Source organism: Ailuropoda melanoleuca, chromosome 10 (assembly GCF_002007445.2).
Source record: "Ailuropoda melanoleuca isolate Jingjing chromosome 10, ASM200744v2, whole genome shotgun sequence".
NCBI classification, from domain to species: domain Eukaryota; kingdom Metazoa; phylum Chordata; class Mammalia; order Carnivora; family Ursidae; genus Ailuropoda; species Ailuropoda melanoleuca.
Window position 1 is genome coordinate 21,658,962 of NC_048227.1, and position 13,936 is coordinate 21,672,897.

The window sequence follows — 13,936 nt, forward strand, 5'->3', positions numbered from 1 at the left end:
AAATGTCCCTAAATTCTACCTCAACTTCTAAGAGCTGGCTGTGCATGATTATACCAAAGACAACACTTACTCCTCTTTCCATATAAAACCCCATTATATTTGTTGATTGTAACCTTCCCTTCCACCCCCTTCCTACTTGGTCTTCTGTTCTCCAAGCTAAGAATTTCCATATTTGCCAATGTTCAATTCAATCCTGCTCCAAGAGCTACACCAATGCTCTGTCTCTAGGGTTAGCATGTATGAGCAGAAACTTAGGTGGATAGGAAAGAGAGTGCATAATTCTTTTCTCCCTTTTTTGTAAGGCTCAGCCTGACTTCCAAAATATGAGAGGAGGCAGGCCCTATTCTCACCTCCTGCATTCTGTACCCAACACCTTCTTCTCCCATTCGGTAGAATCCATACTGAAAAAGAACACCTTCTTCCTAAGTCTTTCAAGCAGGAGATGGTCTGAAAACCAAGATTTGACACTTCATGCCCATTAGGATGGCTATTATCAAAAATAAATAAATATATATATATATATAAATACATATATAAATAACAAGTATTGGCGAGGATGTAGAGAAACTGGAAACCTTGTGCATTGCTGGTGGGACATAAAATAGTGCAGCTGCTATGGAAAATGGTATGACAATTCCTAAAAAAATTAAGCATAGTCTTACCATATAATCCAGTAATTTCATTTCTGAGTATACACCCACAAAAGTGAAAGCCGCAACTCAAACAGTTATTTGAACATTCATGTTCACAGAAGTTATGCACAATAGCTAAGAGGTGGAAGATACCCAAGTGTCCATTGACAGATGAATGGATAAGCCAAGCGTGGTATATCCATACAATGGAGTATCATCCAGCCTTAAAAAGGAAGGAGATTCTGATACACGCCACAACATGGATGAACCTTGAAGACATTATGTTTCGTGAAATACACCAGTCACAAGAGGACAAATAGGGGCGCCTGGGTGGCACAGTGGTTAAGCGTCTGCCTTCGGCTCAGGGCGTGATCCTGGCGTTATGGGATCGAGCCACATCGGGCTCCTCCACTGTGAGCCTGCTTCTTCCTCTCCCACTCCCCCTGCTTGTGTTCTCTCTCTCACTGGCTCTGTCTATCTCTGTCAAATAAATAAACAAAAAAATCTTAAAAAAAAAACAAAACAAAAACAAGAGGACAAATAATGTATAATTCCTATTACAGGTTCCCAGAGTAGTCAAATTCATAGAGACACAACACAGAATGGTGGTTGCCAGGGGCTGGGGATGGGGGGTGGTGGTTTGGGGAATAAGTGTTTAATGGGTACAGAGTTTCAGTGGGAAAAACAAAAAGGTTCTAGAGATGGATGGTGGTGATGGTTACACAACGTAAATGTACTTAATACCACTAACTGTCCTCTTAAAAATGGTTAAAATGGCAAATTCTATGTTATGCAGTTTACCACAGCAAAAAAATTTTTTTCACTAAAAAACAAAAACAAAATCCAAGCTTTAAGAATGTCAGATTCCGGGGCGCCTGGGTGGCACAGCGGTTAAGCGTCTGCCTTCGGCTCAGGGCATGATCCCGGCGTTATGGGATCGAGCCCCACATCAGGCTCCTCTGCTATGAGCCTGCTTCTTCCTCTCCCACTCCCCCTACTTGTGTTCCATCTCTCGCTAGCTGTCTCTATCTCTGTCAAGTAAATAAATTAAAAAAATCTTTAAAAAAAAAAGAATGTCAGATTCCAATCAGGGAAAAGTCTTTACATCTGATCTCCCTTTACCAAGTTGTCCCTCACCTGCCCTTCTCCTTCCATAGTGACAACTCCTCTAGTCCAAAATAATACTAGGAAGGAAAGGTGATTTCTCTCTCAGTTTCTATCCTCCTGTAGTATGGAAAGTTTTAAAAATTTTCTAATCCTGGAAAATTGCTTCTGATTCATATCCTTTAAATAATATACTCCTCAAGTGCTCGATTTGGCAGCATGTATACTAAATAAGAAGAAATACATCCAAAACCAAGAAATGTACCCCAAACCATGTCTAAAAATTATACCTGTATTTCTTCTTCTGAAGCTGCCATATCATAGTTTCAGACAGCTCCGTGGCATAAATTTCTTCAAAATGAGGGCTCATGATTTTTGTGACTTCTCCATCTCCAGCACCTAAATCAAGAAGTCTATGGGTTTTCCAGTCTGGATTAATTTTTAGCAGTCTCTGAAACTGATCTGGTGAAAACACAAACATTGAGCCTCTTCCTAGCAACCTGGAAAAAAAGGACAGAAATGGAAGAATCCATGCAAATTAAGCACCCCCACGTACATTCAGAGCAACCACAGTAATTCAGCCCCAATAGCCTCCTGAACCTACAAAATGTTTATTTTATGTGATTATATGATTAAATTATACATTACCTTTTATAATGACTTATAGGGTTAAAAGCAAAGTTAGTAAAATAAGAAAATACCTCCAGGTATCGTTCGGCTCTGAGATTACAAATAATACTCCATAAAGAGTGGAGAAGGGGGAGCAGAAAAAGGTGGAAAGGAAACAGGATGAATGAGAGAGGAAGGGAAGGGAAGAAGACTAAGTAAGAAATTATAAGGTGAATGTGAAGAATTTATGTCAAACTAGAAAGGAGCGATGGATGGAGTAATGCTTTCTGTTACAGGCCAACAGAATCAGACTATAGCATTAGCCAATAACACTAAGTAGAAAAATCAAATAGGAAAAAAAGAGCTGTTACGAAACTAAACAATGGGTGAGAAAAAAATAGCTTCACTATCATAGATTTTTAAGAGACACCAAAGAAAAACAGAAAAGAGTGGTCCCTATGATATCAGTTAATTTGCATTTAAAAAGTAGATTCATACTTCCATCGATTTATATATTATACAATTGTCTGGGTCCTATTATTTCTAAAGATCCTAAAAAACATTCAAAACCACAGTAATGCCTTTTTAAAAAGAGCTGAAGAGGGATTAAGTGGAGATCAGAGAGAACTCTCGGAACAGCAGCTGTGGCTCAAACCAGGTCTCATGGAAGCATCATGCTGGGGAGCAGAATGCACTCCCCACTTAGCTCTGGTTTTTTAGCTCTCAAATCCTAGTCTTTCCAGGGCAGGGCTTCTCCAACTCCCTTTAAGCAGCAGAACCTTTTCTTGAAATGAAATGGAGCTCAAAGACGACACAGAATGGTAAATGGAGAGCTGCTGCAGAAATGAGGTTAAGAGCCTTGGAGAAGCTGCCACATCTGGGCCTTTCCCCGAAGCCTGAAGCAGCTCCTGAGGCACTTCCTCTTCAGACCCTGGAACATAGTTTGAAAACCATGGGTCTAGGAAATGGCAAGGAAACCTGTACAGTACTGTTACCTCCCGGAAATAATCATAGGTACATGTTACATGGTGACTGGAAAGATCCATGCGACCTGGTGCTCCTGGTAAGACCAGTTTTAGGAAAGAATTCAAATTGCAAAGTTCATATAACAAACTCCGTCTCTCCCCTTTACCCATTAAGGCCTTAGGAGAGTTTAACCATATCCAGTAATATGTTGACAGTAAATCTTCTGCCCCACAGAAATGCTAAAAACTAGGGGTTATGGGGAGCATGGACATCAGAGATTGCTAAACACCATGCTGTACCTTACAGAGAAAAGTGATTTCCTCCAAGACAGTTGTTTTTTTATCTTCTAGTGGAACAATAGGCTGCAGAAAGCAAATCTGAGAAAAGGGACTGAACTTACTGCAAGAGCTTTACAAAATTTCACACAGGGGCCAGAGTCAGAGCAGGAAGAGGGTACAGGCAGCATGGCTTGGGGGATGCATGTTCCCAGAGTCGGTGCTGACTTGCCACAGGATCAAAAGTAACTTGCAAAAACAGTTATTTGGCTCAAACTTTCCTAGTTGTAAAATAACATGCTTCCCTAGCCAACTGCTTGGGAAGTAAGGAACCCTGACGTGAGAATCCTAAAACTCTAGAGCTAGAGGTCATCTGAGGTCAGAGCTCAGGAGGTCATCTGACTTATCAACACTCAAAGGCACCAGAGAGAGAAGCACTGTCCTGTTTCCAAAGATCACGAGCAACAGAGGCTCCACAAAAAGATTAAAACTGTCAAATCAAAATTCAAGTCCAGTGTTTCTCAACCGGGACCAACTCTGCCTTCTAGGGGGCAGTGGAAGTAGGTGGGAGAGTCTGGGGTGGTAGGTGAGAGTAGGTGGGAGAGTCTGAGATAGTCCCAATGGCTTGGGAATGCTGTCAATTAGTGAGGGAGGCCAGAAAAGCTAGACTTCCTGATATATGTGGGTCAGGCCCACACAATAAAAAAGTATCCCACCTAAAATACCAAGACATGGACCTAGCTCAATACAAAGTTTCCAGCAAACACATACCACGGAGAGGTACGGCTCCCTAATTTGTCTTTAATTTCCAAAGTTAGTGTGTCCACGGGCGGGGGGGGGGGGGGGTTTTTTTTATTCACACAATCTAAGTTCTCTCTAGATATAGAATCTATAGAGGAGGTGTGTCTCCTTATAAATATTTTCCTTATAATATAAACTCTGAAAACAGCTATCAAGTCTCTTCTGACTTTGCCTTCCCCTTGCTGATATAATGGAAGTCTGAGAAGTATCTTCTTAATTCAAGAAGGTCCCACACAGTACAGGATACCTCAGAGATACTGCAAGTACAGTTCCAGACCTCTACAATAAAGCAAATACCACAAAAAACAGAGCCAAATGAATTGTTTGGTTTCCCAGTGCATATAAAAATTATGTTTACACAATACTGTGGTCTATAAAGTGTGCAACAGCATTATGTCTAAAAAAAAAAATGTACATACCTTAGTTAAAATGTACTTTATTGCTAAAAAAAAAAAAAAAAGCTAACCATAAGCTGAGTTTTCACCAAGCCATAATCACTGATAAGAGATTATCATAATATAGTAATGAAAAAGTTTGAATATTGTGAGAATCCACCAAAATATGACACACAGATGCAAAGTGAGCAAATGCTACTGGAAAAATGGCACTGATAGACTTGTGTGATGCATGGTTATCCCAAAGTTCCAATTAAATTTTTAAAAAAAAGCAGTATCTATGAAGTGCAATTAAGAGAAATACAATAAAATGAGGTATGCCTGTAATTATTTCAGAAAGAGACAGCCATTCATGGTAATAATCTATCATGGATGGAAAGTACCAACAGGCTGAAAATTAAGCTTTCAGGTGAGACAGGACACAGGATAGGACATGTTTTGGAAAAGTGAGAGGTGAGAACCATAGATAAGGGAATCCAAAGGGATTGATTAAATGTATTGCCTTTCTAACCAAACTGAAATCCCAAATCAGGGAATTTCAACCAGGATCCAATGGAGCAGAAGATGCGGGCAGGGGTAGCAGTGAAGGTGAGAGGTGGTTCAGAGTTTGAAATCTCCCAAACTTATATGTGAAATGTTGAATGCAAATACTATTTGAAGAGAGGATTCCTACCTTTTATCATTTTTAAAGAGGTAAAGGACTCCATAAAGAGTAAGAATTACTGCTACAATGACTTGTCTGCTTTCCAAAGAAAAATAATATAGTATAGAACAGAAATTCGGTGTAGCCAATTTTAGAAACAAAATGTCAGACCAAGTTGTATAAACTCAACTACTGATACAAAAATAACAACTGTTTGCTGAAGCAAACTTAAGGCAATTTCATATAAACAATGAAGAAAATCAAGTAAGAAATCTTGAGAAATGGCCCATGGTGCCTAAAAATATACTAAAGGACCAGATGATAGACTGGGGATCCAGATTCAGGGAAGCTGGCTCCAAACCTCAAGGGGGGAAAAAAGTGGGCCTAACCAGTGGTCCAACAAGGCTTCGTAAACACTGAGCCCTACTGATTTTCTCCTTGGCATTGTAGATTCTTGGGACTTGGGGATGTTTGAAATGTGGCCAAGAAAAGATAAAAAATATTCCTAAAGCTTCTTCCATGGATTTATATGAGAGAACCACTCTGGAGATAGGTACTTCCACAGTAAGCTTAAAAGATTCTGGTGAGCCTAGACATTATGTAAGAACAGATTTTGGACCCTTCACTCGAAATAAGCCATCACACATTGCTGTGTTAATTAAATCCCCCCAAAAAATTCCCTCGTGGAAAGTGTGCTTAAGGCAAAGATTCTCCTCTTCGGCTTATGTTAGGGTCTTAGCTCTTGCCACTCTCTACCATAGGGAACTAGCAGCACTATGGGTATCACTTAGGAGTTTGGCCCCAGACCTACTGACTCACAATCTGTATGTTAACCAGATCTCCAGGTAGGGTCTTAACACACATCGAAGCTGGGAAGCACTGTTCCAAGAAGTACTCCCACCGCAGAAATACAGACTACCAAGGTTCTTTATCAAGTTGTGGTGAATTTAAAAAGCATATCTGCAGAAGGCTGAAGACACTGGCCCCACTGCCAAGGATTCTGACTAGGAGAAGTGTTGTAGCTGAGGCAGTCAACACTTTCAACAAAATAACTTTTCTCTTTCATTTTCTTTTTATAAACTTAAGGATGAAGGAAAAATACATAAGATTCACTTACCCATTGATAGATGTTCTAGACATAAACAGGCTAAAAACAGATGACACGAAAGAGTGATACAACTGGATAAATAGCCAGCCTGATTTCTCAATGCTGTTGTTTAGGAAGATCTGTGTTCCTTGGTCAAGGTAGCTCTGAACAAAGACAGCCTGGAGTGATTCGCATAATTTCTCTCTGTTGCACACATACCACTAAAAAAGAAGAAGAAAAAGTGAAAACACACAACTAAAGTGTCATCCAAGAAGTCTAAAAACAAAAGCCAGAAGACTAAATCAAATCTAATATCTCCAAATACTATAAGCTCATGGCACTTGGCACTTTGAGGATAATCATCTCTTATACTCAGATGACCTATAAAGTGTAAAATACATTAATTTCTCATGTAATTCTCATAAGGGGATGGGGGTGGTGGGAAAGTTGAAGAGGTTTCTGAGTCAGGCAGCTTTAGTAGGTTAGTAGGTGGCAAAGCCAGGCCATAGTCCAGGGGTTCTGAGTCCTGGCCCAATATTTCAGTCACTATACCCCCAGTACCCTGAGATCTGGGAAAGCTCTGCTGGCCTCTCCTTCACTGAAAATCAACATCAGAAGGCAAAAATAGCATTACTAACTTTGTTTTTAGATAAAGAAACAGTCACATAATGCAGTGATTTAATTCAAAACCACCAAACAAATCAATGGCAAAGTAAGCAGCCGAAGTTAACACTAGTGACCAGATTAATCTGCCTTTCTTCTTGTAGGCTATACAGAGGCCTTTAGAAATAATGAGGTGTCCTTTACCAGGTCATATAACATTCTCACAGACAGGGGCAATAGGCGCTTGAGAAAGATTAAGAAGTTACTTAAGGTCACACTGCAATCAACCAGAAGACAAAGTGGTAACATGCTAGAGAACCAGATATCTAGGAACGGGCTCTAACCAGAATACACTTTTGAGAACAAAATTCAAGAACCTCAACCGTGGATGAAATTTAATCTTCCACAATAAATGTTTTCCATTTTCATTTAGAGTTAGTGTACCAGGGAAGGGGGGAGGTAGACTGTAGGGGAGGCCAGCTTTAGAGTCAGCTCCACAATCAAGTCCTGGCTCTGCCATTCCTGTGTAAGCTCAGACAAGTCACTTAATCTCTGAGCCTCCGTTCATTCATCTGTAGACTAGAGATGTCACTGGTATCTATCTATCCTAGTAGGGTATTGAGAGGATTAAACAAGATAATGCAGGCAAATCCTCAATATAGTACCAGACACAGAGAAGAATCCTATAATAACAGCAATGAGATTCCTCTAACATGGCCTGATAAATAAGGGTAGGCCATTAATTACAATGATGAAACTATAGGGTTGACCAGTTCTTCTTAATCCATTATTTGCTAAGAAAAAATCTATTTTTCCCAATAAACAGTCTATTGGCCAAAAGTAATTTGCTTCCCCTTCACAAATATGACCATTTATCAGCAGGTGTCCCATACTGCTTACACAACTGGTGGATCAATTTCAAAACAGTCATCCGAAGCTTGCTAAATGTTGAATGAAATCTTGGGTAACATTCCTGACACTAACACTGAAACAAACCAGTTAGAAACTAATACAAACAAGCAAATGGCACATTAAAACTGCAAAGATTAACTCACCTTTTTACAAACCCTATACCCAAACCAGATACCAAATCTCCCAACTGTTGACTGATTTAATTCACCATTTAAACACTGTTACCAAAACTGCTTGGACTTGAAAACCATTTTCATTTTTTCCACTCTATGTGATAAGCTGTGAAGCTTCTTATATTTACTGCCTACTCTTTTGTTCCTTCCTCTGAAAATGTTCTTGCTTAATCATTAACTAACTCTTAATATTCATTGTGCCTGAAGTTATACCCCAGTGCAGGTCATAAACCATTTTTTATTATACTCACGACCTTCTGGTGCACATTCTGAACTCTGTAATACTGAGGCCACTCTGACTTTTATTTATTTTTTATTCTCTGAAATGACTAATCAAGATGAAAGCCATCACCTTGGTAGAAGGCAATCAGGTACATTCTATTAATGTGGACAAGAAGTCATTCAAGTGAAACAGAGGAGCTAAGAATTCCTTGGCATCCACTTGTAAATGGACAACTGGAACAACAATGGACTCCGACTCCCAGAACTAAGCAAGGCTTGGCATCATTAACTGCAAATATTGCTTTCAAGTGCCAAGAGGAAAACTCAAGTTCTTAACAGCATTTCACTCAATTCATTGACATTAACACATGTGGTCGAACCTTTACAGGCACACAAGAGTTTCAGAAAAGAAACTGCTAGGGCGCCCGGGTGGCTCAGTCAGCTAAGAATCTGCTTTCGGCTCACGTCATGATCCCAGGGTCCTGGGATTGAGCCCTGCATCGGGCTCCCTGTTCCGCAGGGGCCCACTTCTCCCTCCTCCCTGCTCCTGCTCTCTCTTGCTATCTCGCTCTATCTCTCTCAAATAAATAAAATCTTGAAAAAAAAAAAAGAAACTGCTTACTGAACAGAATATGCTACAGAATAAAAAGGAGTAAAGCCTTCCTCTTTAAAGATAAAGGTAGAAATCCATGTTCCTCCTGACCACCTGCAGGATACAAATGTCAACTCCAACAGCAGCATTATTCATAATCACAAAAAAGTGGAAACAACCCAAATGCCCATCAACTGATGGATAAACAAGATATGACTGGTCCATACAACAGAAAACAGATTATTCAACCATAAAAAACAGTGAAGTACTGATTGATGTGACAACATGGATGAACTCTGAAAACATTATGCTAAAGGAAAGAGAAAGCAGCCAGTCAAAAAGGGCCACAAGTGATACGATTTCACTTTCACGAAGTGTCCAACAGGTAGATCCAGAGATAGGAAGCAGATTGTAGTTGGCAAGAGAGAGTGTCTACTAATGGATACGGGATTTCTTTCTGGAGTGATGAAAATGTTCTGAAATTAGACTGGTGATGGCAGCACAACTCTGTGAAGACACCGTACTAAACACCACCGAATTGTGCACTTTAAAAGGATGAATTTTATGGTATGTGAATTATATCTCAATAAAGGTTTTTTTTAACATACACATTTAAATGTAGATGGCATTTTTATCTTCCAGAAATTAAAAGTGGTTTGAAAATTTAAGTTACCTGGCAAACCTCTTTAAAATGCAAATTTTTCAATGCAAATCTAATCGCATCACAACCGTGCTCCACGTAAGTCTGAAGCTAATACCCAAAATGCTCAATATGGCTTCCCCAGCCCTCCGCGTTTTGTCCATTCTGTGTCCACAGCCTTACCTCATAACACTGTCTGCCACCCACAACCCCTGGCCATTCGCTATGTCACAACACTGTACTCCTCTCTTTTTCTGGAAGGCTCCTTTCTCATGGCTGTCCCACATGGTGTTTGCTCTGTCCCTTACATTTCCCAACACCCCAACGCACTTTCTCCTCACCTGGTTAATTCGACCTAAGCCTAAATATTTCAAGTATGTTTACCTTGAACTTGCAGACTAGGTAGGGTCCTCCCCCATTCGAAAACCCTCTCCTATATCCCATATATCTCCTCAGCAACACTTATGACCACTGAATTGAATAACTACACATAACTGTATGTTCAGTGTCTATCTTCCCGGGGAGACAGTTTCATAAAGGTAGGGACTGACTTTAGTGCCTGGCACAGATACAATGAACAATAAATGTTTGTCAAATCAATCACTGTTAAAATCACAGCAGCCTAGGGGTGCCCGGGTGGCTCAGTCGGTTAAGGGTCTGACTCTTGATTTTGGCTCGGGTCATGATCTCAGGATCCTGAGATGGGGCATTGGTTGGGCTCCATGTTCAGCAGGGAGTCCACTTCTCTCTCTTTCTCTCCCTCTCCCTCCGCCCCTCCCCCTGCTCACATATGCTCTCTCTCAAAACAAATAAATAAATCTTTTAAAAAAAAAATCACGGGCAGCGTAACAGACAGAATTTGGAGTTTCTAGCAAAATCCTAGAGAGGATATAAGGACAGCCACAGAGATAGCCATCACTGGGTTTCTGTCAATTCCTACAACTCCAAGGTTTTTGAAAGGTCTTGCTTTTCTTAAGTTATTTTATTATTTTACTTTATTTATTTAAGAAATCTCTACACCCAATGTGGGGCTTGAACTCATGATCCCAAGATCAAGAGTCATATGCTCCCGAGATCAAGAGTCATATGCTCCACTGACTAAGCCAGCCAGGTGCCCCTGAAAGGCCTTGCTTAAACCCACCTCTGCAAACAGTGGTTAAACCTACCCACTCACCACAAAATTGCATCATCACAAGCAAGCAACAAAGGACAACACTGAACACCTACCTTGTACCAGGAACATGGCCAAGTGCTTCACATTTCATTTACCACCTCACAACTTCTGGATAAATGGGAAGCCTGGAGTTTCTGAGCGCTTCCAGATGATTTGGGTTCCTATTCTAGATGCATGTTGTTTTATTATAAAAGTTTCTTTCACAGAAGCTTCTCTTTAGTCTACCCAGTGTGTCTGAGATTCATTTTCATAAAAGAAATAGGACCATCCTGTCCAACTAAACTGGACTGGGTGTGTTTAGAGAAAAGATAATCTGATCTAGATAGCAATTAAATTATAGGGTTTCTCAGCCTCAGCATTACTGACATTAGGGGCCAGATAATCCTTTGTTACGGGATCTGTCTGATACATTATAGAATGTTCAGCAGCATCCCTAGCCTCTACCCATTAGCTGCCAGGAGCACCTCCCCCAGTCGTGACAACCCAGAATGTCCCAGACATTGCCAAACGCCCATCCCCTGGGAGGCAAAATCACTACTGCTTGAGAGTGACTACATGGGCCAACCCAGAAAATTTCATTAGTGTTTCTTAATTATCACAGCTTAACAGTGGTCTAGGGAAAATTAAAGATGGACTCACTGGCCTCCAGGAACTTAAACTCCAGAGGAGAGAGAAAATCAGAAACCAAGGGAACCAAGGGAATCATAATGGGATTATGATTTTGGCCAGGACCTTCAGGCCTTAAATAAGCAGTCCCCCTGCTCTAAGAGGAGATGCTGATAGAGAAAAAATCAATGCAGGAGCGCCTGTAACTATTTGGCGGTCCCCTGGAGTTCCTCTCTCCAGACAATCCAGCTTAAATGAAAAGCTGTAATGAGCTCACAGCACTGGTGGCCTGTCTGTAGGCTCCCATGCACTTTCAAGCAGGTGAGTTCTTTGAATGTGTGCTCCTCAAAGACTACAGAGACCAAGGTGCACAGGCAAGAACAAAGCATCATGCTTGTTAAATGTTCACATTGGAAGGACTGTGTGCCCACCCTACTTACAGTAGGCTGGCCTCCTCAGCTGGAGACCGCTGTCTGGAAAAACGTCGTCTTAGCATCTTCCTTTAAAGCTTACTTGAATTCTCTTCAATCCAAATAAGTAAGGAAATCTTTCAAATGACAAATTCTAATCAAACCAAGTTATGCCATGCAGTCATCTGCTGATGCCAAGTACAAAGCAGGTTGTGATAACTAACCAAGAAATCTAGAAATTACAGTAAATAGCAATGTTCTCCCCACTTGCAACAAGACTGTAAAGATACTAAAAATTAGACACATAAACAGCCAAATCAGGTGGACATGAGATCTTAACGTGTATGTGACTAATTCACTAATTAAAATAATAAGGTATTAGGTCAGGTCTTACAGTTTAAGCCCATGAACATCTCCTAATCTTTATATAACCTTGGTGGATGAATCATTCCTTCAAAGCATAAATGCAATTTTCCTATAAGATTATATTTGCTTATCAGACCCAGGGACACAAGTAGAAGTTTTTCTGAATTTATTTTTGAGTTCCTCAAGAGTCAAACATGTGCTATATGAGTCTTTTCTTCCAAAATACAAAGGACTTGAGCACAGTGAAACTGGAATTAAAAATTATTTTAAAAAGCCAACTTCCTGGGGCGCCTGGATGGCTCAGTCGTTAAGCGTCTGCCTTCAGCTCAGGGCGTGATCCTGGCATTATGGGATCGAGCCCCATATCAGGCTCCTCCGCTGGGAGCCTGCTTCTTCCTCTCCCATTCCCCCTGCTTGTGTTCCCTCTCTCTGGCTCTCTCTCTCTCTGTGTCAAATAAATAAATAAAATCTTTAAAAAAAAATTAAAAAAAAAAAGCCAACTTCCTGATTTTAGGTAAGATGGCATAATAAAAAAATATTTGGTCTTTAACCCCTAGATCCAGGCACAGAGCTCCTAAAACCCTTGTGGAATCCCCTGAGTGATAAGAGTATCTTTTGTATGCTAATATGATTGGGGAGGAGGTACAACTGGAACTTTTAGCCCCACCTCCAACCTGTAGGGAAGGGAGAGGAGCTAGAGATTGAGTTCAATCACCAATGGCCAATGATTTAATCAATCATGCCTACCTAGGTAATGAAACCTTCATAAACCCCTAAACAACAGGGTTCTGGGAGCTTCCAGGTTGCTGAACACATTGATCTGCTGGGAGGGTGGCTCACCTGGAGAGGGCACGGAAGCTCTGTGCCACCCTCCACCCCCTCCCATACTTTGCTCTATGCATCTCACCCATTTGGCTCTTCCTGAATAGCAGCCTATAATTTATAATAAACCAGTAAACAAGTAAAGTATTTTCCTAAGTTCTGAGTCATTCTAGCAAATTATCTAACCTAAGGGAGGGTTGTGAGAACCCCAGAATCTGTAACCAAGTTGGGCAGAAGCATGGGTATATAGTCTATGCACCCACAACTTGCACCTGGCATCTGAAGGGAGGGCAGTCTTGTAGGATGGAGCCCTTAAGCCTCTGGACAGATGTTAACTCTGGGTTGTGTCAGAAGAGAAATGAACTGTGGAACACCCAGGCAGTGTCAGAGAAATAGTATCAGAAAAAAAGAGAAAGGTAAGATTTTTTTTTTTCCAACATTAAACTTGACCAAAGCGTGCACAAACTGGAGGAAGGCCAAAACTTGGAACAGTTGTCCCATTCCTGTCTAACTCACAAGCTGCAAGACTCCAACTGGTGTTTTTGTATAGCTACATAGCTTCAATGTCTACACAGAGATCCACTAGAATGGAGGCAGTTTCCTATTAAGGAGGCAGCCTACATTCACAGACCCTCAGACAACACAAGGTTTCCTAGGAGAGACATCATGAAAAGGTGGGGAAAGCTTGGGCCTTGAAACCAGACAGAGCTGGGTCAAAACCCAAATCTGCCACCTACCAACTGTCTCCTGAGCAAGTTTCATCTCTCTTAGGCTCAATCTTATATCAAAAAAGGGGGTGTAGCACCTACCTCTGGGAGTTGTTATGAGGATGAAAGAGGATGATACATTAAAGTGTCTGGCACACAACAGAAGCACAATAACTTGATTTCCTTCCCCTTCTTGT

The 13,936-nt window shown here is 40.8% G+C and overlaps 1 protein-coding gene across 3 annotated transcripts in view; it reads right to left on the minus strand.

Moving 5' to 3' along the window:
• METTL9 (methyltransferase like 9) overlaps positions 1 to 13,936 on the minus strand; it is a 46,187-nt gene that overhangs the window by 24,634 nt on the left and 7,617 nt on the right. For all 3 annotated transcript variants that reach the window (XM_019806762.2, XM_034670267.1, XM_034670266.1), the window contains exons 2-3: positions 6,543 to 6,733; positions 2,027 to 2,236 (exon numbers count right to left, since the gene is read on the minus strand). In XM_019806762.2, coding sequence (XP_019662321.1) covers positions 2,027 to 2,236; positions 6,543 to 6,733 — 401 coding nt within the window. The remainder of the gene's footprint in view (positions 1 to 2,026; positions 2,237 to 6,542; positions 6,734 to 13,936) is intronic.